Below are 17250 nucleotides of genomic sequence, written 5' to 3' on the forward strand. Positions count from 1 at the left end.
CCTTCTCTGGGTACTTCCTCAAATGAATGAAATGGTACAATCTGGCTTAGATGTTCTACTTTTTTTGTTCAAAATAAACGATGTGGTGTAAAGCATTCAAACCATGACAAAAGTCAATTGCTGGTTGAAGATGCCAAAGCTAAGCTGAGACGAAGGGCATAAGAAACACATTGCTACACACCATTTATCCTTGTCTTTCCATGGTCGAAAAAAATCGAATCGGGACAAGAACCCAAAAAAGTGGAGAATCATTTTGAGAATCACTTTCCTCATAATGCTCAGATATGCGTATGCTTATGAGAACATCCAAAGAGGGCTCTTAAAGGTAAAATATTTTTTTCTCATATTGTCAAATGTGCCCCCAAGGAGCCATTTTAATGATAATAATAATTCTGATAACTTTCCCAGAACAGCTGGATTGAACTCCTTGCCACAATCTAAACACTGCTTGAGTCAATCTTGCAGAAAATTGGATTTTGTAATACCATTTTCTTCATTTTTTGCTGGGGTGAATTCTGTCTTCCTACATTTGCACAGAATCAATATCTTAGTAACAGTCAAGATGCACTTAAGAGATATGGTCGCATTCAGTACTAGAGTGGTCAAAAAATAGGCTTGTAATAGGCTTTGAAACGGACTGAAATGCAACTCTGTGAACTTGATTTTTGAAAGCATTCTGGATGCATTATTTGTACTAAAAATGTACTGACAGCTTGCTTTTACACCTGCATCATCATGGAAACTCTGGATAACATGTAAACTTTCAGAACTGCAGGTCCTTCATATGTCCAAGTGTAGCAAGTACATTAGCAAGTGCTAATGTAATCTAAAAGTCATTTCCTCTTGCTTTGGCAGGTCTAGTGCACACATGCAGTGAGGCATTGATTGACTGGTGCGATGTGTGACTGGACTGGCACCCCTGTTATCATACTCCATCCTGTTTATCATAATGCTTTCTTCACCTTGGTGATAACATAAAATTCAGTTGAATGAAATTATGCAATGAATTCAAATGTTTCGTAGTCGCTCAGTTACTAACAGGCTGGCATAATCCCAGTTTAGTGTTTATTGCCCAAAGCGTTTAAAGACAAGTGTGCTTTGCTTTGAAATTGCAATAAGTTGCTGAGAGAATCTAAGAATGAATCTTCCTGGCGTAGCAGATATAAGATCTAAAGATGTAAAGCTATCAATATAATTGACAAATGAAGCAGGTCACTAGACGTTGTGAAGGATGATATATTAGTTTTAGTGTTACTATATAAATAAAACGACAGACCTACCATAATAATGTCTACAAATCAAAACTCTGAACGGTAAAGCCTTTAAAAACTTCATTTGAAAAGCTTGTCCCAGATATCGAAGTGAAAAGAAGCTTGCCAACCAATTTAATAGATCTGTATCAAGAGGTAGCCGAATACTACAAACTAACAGTTTCTTATTGGCAAGTTATGTCTCAGAGCTATTCTTTATCAACTGCATGAATCTGAATGCCTTAAATGAAAAGAGGTTGACCTTTCCTGCACTCTTCAACCCCTATTGTATTTTTAACCATTATTATTGAAACTGCTAAATTGCTGCATTGGAGAAAAGAAGAGTTCATTCCCTAACAGTCTTGAAGCCACTTGCAGGGTTTCACTTTATTATAGCAAGTTAAGGTTTCATTGTCTATTTTCACTTGGGATAAAAATATCTAAAGCAATGTTCTTTAGATGTAAAGATCTCTTCTAAATGTTGAATCTCTCAAAACTGCTGGTGCATTTTAAACAGGTACTTTGCAATGATGCGATTTGATCCGTAATTGTGTTTTTACGGTGCTCCTGTAGCTTTGCAAAGGGGAAATAGTAGGTATAAGACCTTCTGATTCATCTGATGGCGCTGCAGAGGATGTGGTGATCTGTAGCTGACTCACAATCCATTGATGGTGTTTTCACTTGGAAACACCTGCTGAATGTACACTGCTTTCACAGACAAGCATTCAGATGTTGCACATTGGGTTACTCAGCAAATTAAGAATGTTTGTTGAAGGCTGATTAAATAACTGGCAATGGTATAAAAAAGGGTTACACTTTATCTTAATGTATCCCTGTTATGGTGTAGTTATACATTTCAGTACTGGGTAATATTACTTAACTATGTACTTACTACATGGCTGGGCTTAGGATTGGGTTATGGGTATAGGTTTACTTGCTTAATTTATTGTTATTATAATAGTAAGTATATGTAACGTGTAACAAGAATACCTTCAAATAAAGTGTTGCCAAAAAAAAAAAAAAAATCAACAGTGAGAAACAGACTGTCGTTTGAAAGGTTTCAACCTCAATGCTTTGTTACAAGAAAGATCAGTAAAAGTAGGATCCAGTGTAATGTATATGAAGGAACACTGTTAATATGAAGTCTTACTGTGATGTGCTTGGGCTAAAGGAAATATGAAATGTCAGTAAACTTCACCGAAAATCAGGTCTACACAATAAAACCACATTTGAACATGTTATGATGAGGCTTGTCTATATAATTTATAAGTCGTTTTGGATAAAGACATCTGCTAAATTATTATTATTTATTATTTTTTATTTATTTTTATGTTTAAATAGTATTGAAAAGCATGAATATGCTGTGTAATGGCGGTCCCCTGTGTGAAAACTTACCCCATAGGGTTATAACATGCAGGACCAAAGTACAGTAATTCACATAAACCGACTCTGAGAAATATCAGTTGGAGTAAAAAGTGTGTCGACTAGCCCCAGCCTCAGTTGCAACAAGACGCTCATCAAGAGACCTTCCCTTTAGGAATGAAAGAGTGTTCGGAATAAAATACTGCTCTTTTCCTTTCTTCAATGCTAAAAGTGAGCAGATGTCTCACTTGAACATGACTGTGCTGATTGCGCGATTATTCACGCACGGACTTCAGTGTCACATTACGCGTGCGCTTCTGCACGTGCGCCCTGCGCGAGCTCGAGTGAGCGAGTTGCGAGACGCGCAAAGTCAACACAGTGATGCTTTCCATACGCTGCATGATTTGTGTCAATAACTGCGTAGTTTATCAGTCAGCTAGAGACGATTCCGCCCGCTTCGCCCAACAATAGCGGCATTATTGCAGAGGGTCCATCAAAATGCCAAAGCGATAAAAATGCGGGTCATTTGAATAACTTCAAATGTTATTTCTCAAAGACATTAAAAGAAAAACAAAGAACGCAATGCATTTGACTAAAACGCGACCACGTGGTAGCGGCTTTAGCAGACAGTTGAAATATAACACTAAGGATTACTGAATGAAACAAAAAGATAAAGAAAAACATTTGCCAACGCCATTATTGAGATTTAGACGTGCGTGATCAGACTCGAGTTCAACTGCACCGGGGTCATATGGATGCCAAATTATTTAACAGCCCGGTTTACTCATTTAAAGTGACATAAATCTCAGTTTTTTGACATAAATCTCATTTTCATGAGGTTTTAAAAGAGATTGGTCATTTTGGGGGGAACTAGTTTGGCCAGATCACCCAAATCAGGTTTAAAACGCACAATTTTGTATGTAGAGAAAGTGTTTAGACTTGCATGATCCAACTTGAGTTCATAAGACTATCATGACTGGGGTCATATTAATGTCATATTATTTAATAGACCTCATTTAAAGTGACATAAATCTCATTTTTCTTAGTAGCCTTCATCGTGAGGATGTGCCAGACGCTGGTTTTAAAGGAGTTTGGTCATTTTTTGAGGAAACCAGCTTGTCCAGAACATCACTGATCGTTGTATGCATAGAAAGTGGTCGATGTGGCTGTGGTAAATAATAAGCCATTTTTAGATAGTTGAACCGGAGCGCGCGTGAGCTCCTTGTTATGAAGTAGTATCAAATACGCGGACGCGCTCTTTGAAGTGGATATATATATATATATATATATATATATATATATATATATATATATATATATATATATATATATATATATATATATATATATATTTGTATATGACAACAGTGCGCGGATGTGAGCGTTTTCCCAATCACCTTTCCCAAGTAAAAAGGAACAGCAAACTTTACGCCATACGAGAAGCCTATTTAAATGCCACGGATCAATGAATGAAAGTTTGAGCTGAGGCTGTGTTTGTGCGCCTGCTGTGATGTGATTGGGCTGAGCGGCGAGCTCGTGATGCTCGGGCACATATAAAGGGCGACCTGCGCTCCTGTCATGCACGCGGCTGGAAGAAGAAATTGCTGGAGAGATCAGCCGGACAGACAGAGCCTTCATGATACTGCCCACATCACACGCATTTCCTCAACGAAGTCGCCGAGAACACGCACCGCGCAACGCGCAAGACATAAAGGAAATCCTCTTTTATTGCCCTTCATAAAAGCCCCAGTGTCATTTAGTGAGAGATGCCGCCAAGGACCGGACTTTTGCTGCTCGCCGTGCTCATCGCCTCCGCGTATGAACTGGATCAGAACGAATCCTACTCGCCCAGGAGAGCACGCTTCTCCCACAACAGCCCCTGTAAGTAGGAAGCGTTCGGGAATGATGAGCCGGCTGTGTGCTGCTGACACGCATGCATCGGTGTAGGGTAGATCAGATGAGAGCTGTCATCTCTCCTAGGATGAGCTCTCATCCAATGCGTCTGTGAGAGATGTATCAGTGAATATCACGTTATGCATATAAGGGACTCATCATAGCTCATGATGAGCTTCTTGTGATGCACTGAGCGCGATGAATGAATATGAATGATGATTCCGCCGCCGTTCCAGCCTCAAAAGCATGCACGAGTTTCTACGTTGGGGAGAAAATGCTAGAGTAAAAACCTGTTCGTTGGTTACCTGACCACATACCGTGAAAACAGCATTAGACATTTTAAAGATAGTATACTTTTAACGTAAAATGGTACAAATGAATAAAAAATTAAAACTAGGAGTTGCCTTATAATTGAAAAGAACATGTAGGCTATATATAGCCAAGAAATACCACATTCTTTTAAACTCTGTTTAAATGGTGTTCCTTGGAAGTAAAAAGTAGGCTAGAAATTGCATTATTTAATTTGTATTTTAACCGTTTCGAGACACTTTAGAGCAAAATTATTATTTACAACTATAGGCTTTTTCTTATTAAATTTAACAAGGCAATACAATACAATTATGCTTATTACGTAATACTGGAAAACAAAAACGTGAAACAAAGTTCACACACAGAAACTGCTTGCGAATTTCACATTTAATTGCCATGAAATTGCAAGTAATAATGTTAAAATTTGGTAAGACTGTGGTAAGTGTGGTAATATATATATATATATATATATATATATATATATATATATATATATATATATATATATATATATATATATATAATTTTATTTTTATTTTTATTTTATTTATTTTTTTGTTAAATGCAGTAACTTAGAGAAAGAAAAAAAGAATAATGTTATTATATGTAGGAACAAAATATGAATTGTTTTATAATTTATTGAAATCCTTGTGGAAACCATCATATTTGTTTACATTTTCCAGTCCTTTAAACCGATTTGTTGACCATATTACTGAGAGTGCTGCTATTTCATATAACAGCACTGGGGCATAACGTCAGTGGGCTTCTTGGCTCCTTTTCTCCTTTTGTAACTATTTTTTTATTGGGAGATAGAAAATAATTAGCCAAATTCTGTATGAAAAAAAGAGAATATTAACCTCTTGCGGTGGACTGTATATCCGTATGGCTTTATAATCACAGGAAATCATAGTCATGCTGATATTCACTACTACAGCATTCTTGTGTGATAATTGGGTCATTTTGTGTGTTACTCAGTTACTAGTGTTTTGCATTTGTGTGGGTGACACTGGTTCTGTCTTAATGTTATGATTAGCAACAGCTGCGAATTTGTATGTTTTTTTAGTCATTATGTGGTCTTGCATTATGTTATTATTACATTTTACAGTAACAGATTCCCAATAGCTTGAATAGGTTGGTATATCGACATTATATAAGTTAATGATATATCATTATTACTCTCTGATACTTTTTTGCAAGCACAGTTGCCAAGTTACTTATATATAAATACCAAGTTATATATATATATATATATAAATATATATATAGGGTGATAGAGTTAAACCCTCTTATACCCAGCAGAAATGTTTTAAAACATTTCCACATACATTTAAGTCACTACAGTACTTTCTAAATATAAAGCATTGCACCATTCGTGATGTTGGTTATTCATTCTCTGTGAAAGAGTTTGAGGTAGATCCAATGAGTGGTTTGTATATGAAAGGCTTTCCCCAGTGAGGTCATACTTTCACGCTTCATATTCCAGCTTTCATGGCTTACACCTGAACCAGCTAACCGAGGTCTTCAGGTCCATTTGAAAATGACAGGTTATACAGGTAGAGAACTGGAGGGAGGGCAGCTCACTTAGACTAACGTTTAATGGACTAGACACAATGGATGCTTTAAATGACATTGTGTGCACCTGAAAAGACCCAACACTATTAAAGATGATGAATTGTTCTGACCTTCTGCTCATTATTTTGAAACTGAAGATCTGGTGTCAGTATTACAATAGGTTGTGCCTTTGTCTTTAATGAATTCAGTAATTAATATGCTGCAGAGAAAAGCTCGTCCAAGTGTCAAATAGTGGATCTGTGTGTGGTGTGGGACACTCAGTTCCGCTCTGTCTCTGGACGGGACGTGAAAACCTTTGTCAAACTCCACTTGGTATTTGCATAACTTCCTGTTGTACTTAGTTGCCAGGGAGACATGTACTGACTCAGTGCTTTTGAGACAAAGAGACAGTGGTGCACTGATAATTCCAAAAGAGCAAAATGAACAGTGTATTTACTGTTATTAAAACAAAAGGGGGTTAATAGGTCATTAATGGGTAAATTAATAGATTGCATTTCTTAAATAATCAACCGGGCACTGTGTATAATGTATGCATTACAAAAAATAAAAACACTTGGGCAGTACCTTTTCAAAAGGTAATAATATGAACCATTTTGGTGCCAATTTGTTAACTTCAAATGCTGAAATGTAACTTTAAGGTACTAAAATGCACCCTTATGGGTCAATTAGGTACCTTTTGAACAGCATTTGATTCTAGTTCAAGGGGTAGTTCACCAAAAAATTTAAATCGGCTCCCAAACTGTAAGTTCCTTTCTTCTGTTAAAACGTTAGAGAATAATGTGAGTAACCAAGTTTCTGGTCCTCACTGACTTCTATAGTATGTTTTCCATTCTATAGTCAGTGGTGACCATCAACTGTTTCGTTCAAACATTCTTTCAAATATTTTCTTTTGGGCTCAGTAGAAGAACAAAACTCATACAGGTTTGGAACAACTTGAGGGTGAGTAAATGATGACAGAATTTTCATTTTTGGGTGAACTATACCTTTAATGAGAATATGATAAAACCACAGATGGGATCTTCAAATAATGAACAAGTCCAATTGTGCTTTAAATGAATGAACTCTCCTTGACATATTAAGGCAATTGCAGTGTCGTCTCCAAATTTGCGAGGTCTAGCTGAGTCATGCATTACAGTCTGGTGTGAAACACTGACACTCGAGGGCCACAGGTTCAAGTCGGGGTCACACGCTCCGCAAGTTGAAATCTGAACAGGTAGCTATGTAAGTATAGAACATGAATTATTCATTTCAACAATTCACCCTATTAGTCTGCGTGGAAATAAGTAATATCACCTGTCGAGAACCATATGCAGGATCTCTGATAACTTACCCAGTTGAGGTTTTACAACACTTGATGATACACGAGAGAGTAAGAGAGAAAGCAAACACAAGACTGTGCATTGTCTATTGATGCGTTTTCCTGAATCTCAAATGAGTCCTGACCTGTCGAGGCCCATCGCAGTACCCTCAGAATGATTAGAGTGAGCCGGCCAAGCCGTATTCAAGTTTCATTCATCACAATATGTCTAATCATCATGCCTGTTTTCCCACCACAGTACAATAAGTGCTCTATGAAAGCATCAAATGCAATATCAAACCCATATTTTACGCCTCTTCTCAGCCGTGTGCAGTGGAACTGAAGGGACAGCCCCTGAACTGTGTGGCCTGATTAATCTCTAACTCTATTTTCCCTTGTAAGGTTACTGATGACATCTAGGGTTTGTCCAGTGATACAAAAAAAAGCCTTGCCAACACACGTTCCCTCATATAATGCAATAAGAGCAGCAAAATCAGAGTGATTTTGTTTGTTTTTAATGTGGCAGTGCTAGAGTCCCAGTGTTTTCCCTGGAAGCCACAGAGTGATTTGGCTTCATCATACATACACAAAATACAGAAATAATATAGTTTAATGTAATATACTTGAGTGTGAATTGAATGGAATGTCTTTGGACACTTATTGCATTTGATTTGCAATGAAATAGAGGTTAATTACAGTTAGCTTAAGAGTGCTTTTTTTGATCCACTTAAGTACATCTTTATGTTATTATTATTATTTACCTAGCATGTGTTCCCTGGGAATCGAACCTACAACCTTTTACATTGCAAACACAGTGCACTACCACTGAACCACAGGAACACTGTGTTTATTTGTATGTTAGTCGAGACCACACCTCAAAACATTATTAAAACATAACTGATTTTAAATGCACTTTAAAGTAAAACTCTTAATTTGACATTATTACAAAAATGTAAGAAACATAGTGATAAAAGTGCCTCTCTTTAAGTACACTTAAGTGGCCTTTTAATTCATTAATATTATACTTTTTTTTAAGATTAAAAGTACACTAAAAGTGTACATTCAATACAATTTAGCACGCTTCTCTTTAAAAGTACACCTCAGGTTAGATCACATGATTTCGTTCACACCACGGTAAAATTTTCCCTTGATTCTGAAAAAAGGTGAAGCAGAACAACTTCTAGACTTGTATTCACAAGGAAAACTGTTCCGCTGATAAAAGAGGCCAGTCATGGAAACATTTCACCCTCACTTGTCCTGAGGCTAACAACGAGTGTAGGAAAGTGATACAATTGTATTTGGTATTAAAATGAAGATGTTTATCGTTTTTATGACTTTTTCATAGCTCAGGGGATGTAATAGAGTTCTCGGTTGCTTTTCGCTGAAGTATCAACTTTGTCTTGGATGCTTCTCCTTAATTTCCTTTGGAAGACTGAAAATAGAAACAACCACAATATTAATTTGGACAGCACAGCTGATTTATTATTGGAAGAATTTGATGAGAGACACCTGAGTTTGTATTGCGATCTCTGATTTCAGTATTTCGGTGTCACGCCAAAGCAGAACACAGTTGGAGATAATGTTGGGGAGACGTGTTATAGGTCCATACTGGGAGACAAACCTTGTTTTCTGGTCTTACTTGGTCTCCCAGACTGGTTTGTTAGCTGGTTTTAGAAGGGATTGGGCATCTTTTAGCTAATTAGACTTAGAGACCAACTGAGCACTCAGTTAAACCACCTAAACACCAGCTTGAACATATTGTCCATCTGACACCAGACCAACTTTTTTTCATTCTTATGGGTGGTCAGATTTGTAGCTTATTAATAAAAAAGTGCTTGCATTAATTGATCTGTTATAATGAGTTTTATTTAAGCTGTAAAGTCGTTTTCTTCTATTTTTTATGGTCATTTTGGGGGTTTTGCTATTACATTGTCTTGGTAACAAAGTTTTCAATTGGACACAACACAGACAAAAAAGTTTTTCACAACATATTCACGCTAACATATTGTTTACATCTTGCGGCTAACATAACATCTACAGATTGGCCTCATTCACTTCCACTGTAAGAATCTCACTGTAACCCTGATTTATGCTTTTTATACAGATAATCACAGACAAGCCGATATTATATTTTGCTGTAATCGACATTGTGGCCCAAGTGTTGTCAACAGAGTTTAACTTTTATTGAACCCAGGATTTTCCATTAATGTGCACAGTGAGCAAATGGCCTTAACAGAATGTACATCTGAGATCTTGCCCTAACCTGCTCCTATGGACAATAGACATATTCACTGCATGACATTTGGGGGGTTTCTGGTTATTTCAGAAGTCTGCCTTTTGCCAGGAGCATTGACACAGCAACACACAGCCTATTTTCCTTCAGATACAGTAAAGTGAGTGTGTAGCAACAACAGCCTGTCTTTCTCTCCCTCACACACACACACACACCCTTGAGGTTACTTCTCGGCGTGGCGTGGGATCCTGGCCCTGCAGGCTACAAGTTTGTGCGGCAAAGCGTTTATAGTCTTTGGCGTGGAACTGTTGGAGGTGGTGGTTTGGCCCTCTTACTCAACCCACTGAAAGTTACTGTCTTGTCACATGTAAGGGTAATGGAAACAATTGCCAAAAGAGACAGTCAGCAGAACCCAATACAGCGTGGCACACATGCCCTACACCCCTCTCTGTCACTCCCTGACTACGGGGCCAAATGCAGGGCACAAAACGCCCAGACTACCACAAAGCCTGCTGTGGATATTCTTCATTCAGTGGGTCACAGTCCCAAGAAGAGAAAAATGGCTGGAATACCCATAAAATTTATGGCAGAGAGTGGAGTGGAGTCGTGACGCCAGTGCTTGGCTCAGTTGCTATATATTTCAGGGTGTCAAGTGGCTAGTCAAGCTTGTTGTTATTTGTCATTTTAAGTCGAAATTTGGCTGGCTGACAAAATCGGATGGAAACTCACTCATAAAATCCAAGTATTTGTTCCAGTTTGTACTATAGTTCCCCCAGACTGAGTGGTATTTAAAATATCCCGTGGGCTTGGAGGTGATAATGAGAAAGTGTCCCCTTAAAAATGATCCCGTGTTCACTTGTAAGCAAGGTGAGGAATTCATTATGTTGCCTAAATGGTTTCACAAGTTCATTGCTACTACGCACAATGTGTTTCTCCTTAAATCATTTCCCCATGAGAATATGTTCCAGCATTAACTGCCCCGTTCCTCACAATGGGAGTCCAGACCGTCTCCAAAGACTGTTCCCTCAATAACCCTCAGTGGCTTGTCTCCAGGTCTGTGAGAAAGTACAGGCTGAACTGTCCAAGTAGTAGAAGGAAGTTCATTTGTTTCAACGACCGAGCTGAGAATCCAGTGGATGGATGGATTAGTGAGTGAGAAATATTGCAGAATCTGAACTATTTTTTGTCAAGCATGGGGAAAACAAATGGAACAAAAACCCTCAGAAATGTTCATTTTGATTAGTTTGTTGCCAAATAATGCATACATTCAACATACTTTATCAGTGTCAATGTTTTCAGTGGACTTTCAACATTTTTGGTAATCATACAAACAACCTGGCAAACATAATTTACATCACCCACATGCCAACAAACCAATGACAACATGGAACAATAATCCAAATTCCTACGTAACTTATTTGCAGAAAATTGCCTTTGTTTGTCAAACAATTCACGTAAAGTTACGTATTCCCATAATTTTATTATATTAGCTTTAGCAGAACCTGATTTGACCAAGTGTGACATGTTCCTGCATCAACATCTTCGTGTGGAAAGATATTTCCAGAACCAGCACCAGCTAAAATGTGGCTGGGCACTAATGCATTCAATATGGGTACCTATACCTAAATATCATACAGTATATACTGTACTGTATATTGCCAAATTTGGTTTGGACAAATATTACTTGATGTACGTTTATGCCTATTAAAAGAAGAAATGTGCTCAAGACTGCTCTTCAGATTCTGCTAATGTTCTTGTCAAATCTAACGGTGATTTTGTTTTTGCAGCGGATGTGACGCGCTGCTTGAACAGTGCGCTCCAGGTGGGTTGCGGTGCCTTCGCCTGTCTTGAAAACTCAACGTGTGACACAGATGGCATGCACGACATCTGCAAGTCCTTTCTCTACAGTGCTGCTAAATTCGACACTCAGGTATGTATGTTTGCAAACAATTCAAGCCAAAGAACAATAAAGATATATCGTTTCATCGATGGATACACAATATCCTATTGAAGTCAAAAGCACCTTCTCAGCAAACAGTAGGAAGCTAAGAAGCAATAGGATTGGATGAATCCTGTCAATTGAATGCAATTGAATTCCACTGAGCTCTGAAAGTCTGATGGTCTTATATAGACTCAAATGATATCAAAAGAATGAGTTGTTTGAGAACCATTTATACTTTTTAGTGGCCATTGTTCCACTTAATTATAAGATGGACTGAAGTCACAAATGGTTTCCTGTTCATTTTGCAGGGCAAGGCTTTTGTGAAAGAAAGCTTGAAGTGCATCGCCAATGGCATCACTTCCAAGATCTTTCTAACAGTCAGAAGGTGTTCCACCTTCCAGAGGATGATTTCAGAGGTTCAAGATGAGTGTTACAGCAAGCAGGATATTTGTACAGTGGCCAAATCAAACCCAGAAGCCATTGCAGAGGTGGCTCAGCTTCCCAGCCACTTCCCCAACAGGTAAGACTTATGGGGCCCTATTATACACCCGGCGCAATGCGACGCAAGGCGCAGCACAAGTGTGTTTGCTAGTTTAAGTCCGGCGCCGTTCGCATTTTCCCATCCACACCATTTAATTAACAAATGCATCTGCGCCCATTTTTGCACCCATGGGCGTGCTGGTCTTAAAAAGAGGGCGATGGTGCAATGCTATTTTAAGGAGCTGAAGATAAACTGCGCCATAGACCAACTCAAACCTGGTCTAAAGTCTGGTGCAATGTTTTTCTTTGTTATTTAAAGAGCGTGTTAGTATAGGCGGGTCCACAACGCGCATACACGCTGCTTATTAAACACAGGGACGCACAGCAGCACACAAACATGCCAAATATTAAAAATTAAAGGATTGCAATGCATACTAATTTTTTGTAGGCTAATTATATATAAATGTCTACATGTCATAATGGATATTAATCGCATGTATCAGAATTAGGCTATCTATTTGCTCGCACACGAGCAGCTCCGTTTCATCTCGGAGACGCGTTCTGTCTTTGCGTTTGCCAAAAAACACCCATTACTCATTAAGAGAATAGGGACAACCCGTTTAGACCATGCACCTGGGCACGCCAATTGTTTTTCCGTCATTAAAATAGCAAAAGTGGATTTGGATACACCCTGAGTGCACCTGCGCGTGCGCTTTACTCTTTGCGTTTAGATCGTTAAAATAGGGCCCATGAACAAGATGAAAAGATTTCATCTTTTGGTGTACACAAAAAAGGTTTCAGAGTTGTTGAACAAACTATCATGCTAGATTTAGGAATTAAAGAATCAGTTAGGTGGTATATTTTTTTTTAAGTATAAAACATAAAGTATATTTAAAGAAATGTACCTGCAGATAATATAATATTACTGAAATAAAAGACCACTTAAGTATATAAAGCGTACACTTTCATGACTACAGTATGTTTCTGAATACAACTTATGCAAGTAGACTATGAAAAGTGCACTTTTAATCATCTGAAATTAAAAGTTTTACTTTAAATTAGATTTTATATCAGCCATTCGTTATTAAACTTTTGTCATGAAATAAAACGCACAATTATTTTGATGTGTCGACTAACATACTAAAGCACATGTAAAGATTATATATTTAACTGTAGTGTGTTATTCAGTATTACATGTAAAGTGAATATAATTTAACTTGACAAAGAAATTACACAGAAGTTTCAACAGAAATGACATTAAAATATATTTAGTTACCATAAATGCTTGTCTGTACATTCAGCAGCACATTTTTACATTTTGAAACATATTTCCAAGACGATAGAAAAATTCTGTCAGGACCACTAACATAGCATGCTGTTTGGATTGGTGGTATGGTTCTGTTCTGGGCAGGAACTCCCTGCGCATCCATGCAGCATAGCATGGATTAGAGCGAGGAAGAGCAGCGATAATGAATAATTATCAGATAATTAATTAGATAATTAGTCTGATTCAAAGGAGAATCAGAAGCTGAATCCTGACTGACAGAGGAGGAGCTGGGGATGGAGGAGGGTAATTAGCTATTGAGCAATGCTAAAACTGCTGATAATACTGAGGGACCTTATATATGAATGCCTAGATAGGTATCGTATCCCTATAGGTAGATTGGGATCAGCAGAGAGTCAGTTGATGCAAGCTTGACAAATGTGACCTGCCAGAACTAACACTACGCTTGATAATTAACAAATTGCATAAAGATGTACTTACTTAAGAGGGTCAAAAAAACAGCTACTTGCATTTGTTCTAAAACTGTGAAATTGATTAATCGTGATTAATCAACAATTCCATCCACGTGTTCCAAAGCACAAATTCAAAATTTGCATTAAAAAAAGTAGAAACAGTGGAAACGAGCTTGCTCGAAATCTGACTGATTTTGTGGCAACAACCCACGTTTTAAAAATTAATAATTTGCGAGGAATTCAAAAAATATAAATGGTCTTTACTTTTTTATTCTGAATTCGCTGAGCATTCGCAGCACTATCTGTAGCTTTCTAATGCTGCTAAAGCCGCTAATATGTTGACGCACTGCATGGCTCAGCATGAGTTTTCTTGTCCCACCGCAGGTTTTATGGGAAACTACTGCAGAGTTTGATGGAGTGTGACGATGAGACGGTGGACCTGGTGAGGGCAAATCTGTTGACCCGGTTAGGGCCCGAGATCACCATGCTCTTCCAATTACTGCAGAACAAGCCGTGTCCGTCTGCTGCAGTACCTACTGGAATGGAGACCCGTGGTGGGTGGCGGTGGTCTGTCAGTCCCAATGGATTCAAGAACCAGCCAAATCTACGCAACAGAGATGCCTCGAACCTCTTGGGCAAGAAACGCAACATTGGTGACAGCTCTTAAACTTCAGACCAATTTGTCAGGCCAAACTTAGCCATCGAGCACACATACACAAACGCAATTGAAAACACACACACACATAAAAAACAAAAAATGGTTTATTTTCCAAGGCTATACAGGGACACATTCCTTCTCAACTGGAAAAAGGCATGCACCAGTGCGAAAACATCTCGAATGTCCAATTCTATGTTTATCACTTCATATTCGACGAGTTTTACATGTTCGAGGGGAAACCGGCCTGTAGGTCGAGTCAAGGTCATCCAGCTGGAGTCACCCAGGCCATAATGTAGAGAGCTCTTAGACTTATTTCCATGAAAATATCTCTAGAAACAAAAGAAAAATACTATCCAAAAAAAAAATATATAGCCATTTGTATATGAAATATATATTTCGCAGATTACAGCAAAGAAAATGTATGTGTATATAAATAACTGAATCTAGCATTGATGTGAAATAGTTGGCATGTGTTATAGAAATAAGAGTGTACTATTTATTTATTAACAGATATTTTACTACTACTTTAGCTGTTAATCTCAAATTGCCACTAGCCTTTTTGTGAAACTCTCCCATTTGGCGAGAGCTATCTTTAAATAGTGATGTGCAGGAATTCATTAAAATACCAAAAAAAAAAAGAAAACTCAAGTTCACAACAGTAGATGTCAGCGATCCACACTGGACGACCAAACACTATTGATGAAATGAGTTAGAGATGCACAGGAAGGGACCGATAACTTCTCTTCGCAATCTTTCAGCTTCATTCTGTAGACCTACAGGAGCTTTTTTGTTTTTTTTCACTGATCGCAAACGTTTACTTAACTCTTGGATCGCCTCTCTACTTATTATCTGTTCGAGTAGTGCAGTGCAAATAAACTCTGAGAGGAAGTTCAATTCTAAGCCCTGAGCTCATTGTTAGCGCTACGTCTAAACACATATTTTGGCCAACTTATTGGACAGATGAACAAATTAGTCCCTAGTGAATATGACATGCAGAAGTCAGTTCAAGCGCGCTGTTCCCAGCGTTGCTGAGTCAAAAACTAAAATAAATAACCTAGATGTCTATTTAAAAACATATGAAACTGAATGATTAATATTTATTTTCTTACTATATTATTTAAATGTTTATTTTATTAAATTTCTGTGGGCAATATTAGTTCATTCAGCAAGCATTGGTTCACAGATATAGTGCTTTTTAATTGCATCGGCGTCCATTTTTGGGAGCTATTTGAAATGTATTTAATCGATCGCTTATTTAGTCATTCTGAGTTGACTGACCCATGTAATGACTCTGTGCTGGTCATGGGGGAACACGCTGGTCATACGAATGTTATATGGGACCACTATAATGCAAACTTTGTCAAGAGTTAATCAAGCATTGCAACATGCTGTGTATGCATTCAGGGTTAATCAGCTATATATATATATATATATATATATATATATATAGCTTTATCAGAGTAATTGACATCCAGTATTTCATAGCGCTGTCGTTAATGCGGTTTACGTGAGCGGTTAATTTGGGGCAGTCACTGCAAAGTGTTTTCCGGAGCCATTCTCGACACTATGCAATATACAACGTTGCCGAAAGGCCTATTTCTCTCAGAGTGTTTACCCAGGGTGAATGGGGAAGATCTCTCTCTAAGTGCTTCTTGGGGAAGTTCAGATTAGCAAAGACTGGAGGGCAGTGTTTGGCTTGGGAACGACTAAGGAGCGAGGGCCAAATCCAATCAAACTACCGCAAAACCACTTTTTGACTATTCCCGTCCAAAAATAAATTCCATAGCAAAGAAGCCATTTCACCACTGAGTGATTTAACCATTCAGACGACCAATCTGCATCGCTTAATATGACCTGATTTGTTTGAAAAACCCAGGCTAGCCATTAAACGGCTTGTTTTATGGTGAGCTCGCACTGGCGCCGTATTGGTACTGTGGTGATAATACAGCAGTTTGATTGAATTGGACCCAAAGAGAAATGAGAGAGCAGAACCGGAGAGGGCAGAATGACTGTTTTTACTTAAACCAAATGATCTTAAAATCTAAAAGTAATTTACCAAACTATGCAATAATCGCTAGAAAGGTTGCAAACTAAAATCCATGCTATCAGGCCCTAAGCGGAAATGGGGCCTTTTACGTTTTGAGACTAAGCAGCAGTAGCTTTTTTTCTTCTCCCATATGAAATCAAATCCCCAGTCCCCCAGTATTCCTTTGTTTTTTTCCCCCCTGTTTTGCGTTCCTGTTTCTGGCCACCTTTTCTCTGTGTGTATATATGTGTATTTATAATAATATATGCACTTTCTGTCTCACAGGACCACTATCATAGGGCATTGAAGCATAGTTAGATTCTGCTCAGAAACACCAGAGTAGCTGCTGCATTCTTGTTGAACAGATGTGTATGCAATGGCAAAATGAGGATTTTGTTGTTGTTGTTTGGGAAATACGGTATGATATCTCAATCTTTTAAACACCAAGGAAGTACCTGTACCAAACAAAGCTGCTAAACGGATTTCCAACC

General features: G+C 38.0%; 1 protein-coding gene across 1 annotated transcript; it reads left to right on the forward strand.

Annotated features, from left to right (window-relative positions):
- The first annotated feature begins 4174 nt into the window (after positions 1-4174).
- On the forward strand, positions 4175-15371 carry stc1 (stanniocalcin 1). The gene is made up of 4 exons (XM_026269956.1): positions 4175-4493; positions 11704-11846; positions 12167-12378; positions 14460-15371. The coding sequence occupies exons 1-4, from the start codon at positions 4379-4381 to the stop codon at positions 14740-14742; spliced, it is 753 nt and encodes a 250-aa protein (XP_026125741.1). The 5' UTR covers positions 4175-4378; the 3' UTR covers positions 14743-15371.
- Positions 15372-17250: the final 1879 nt, after the last annotated feature.

This window comes from Carassius auratus, chromosome 8 (assembly GCF_003368295.1).
Source record: "Carassius auratus strain Wakin chromosome 8, ASM336829v1, whole genome shotgun sequence".
Taxonomy (NCBI): Eukaryota; Metazoa; Chordata; class Actinopteri; order Cypriniformes; family Cyprinidae; genus Carassius; species Carassius auratus.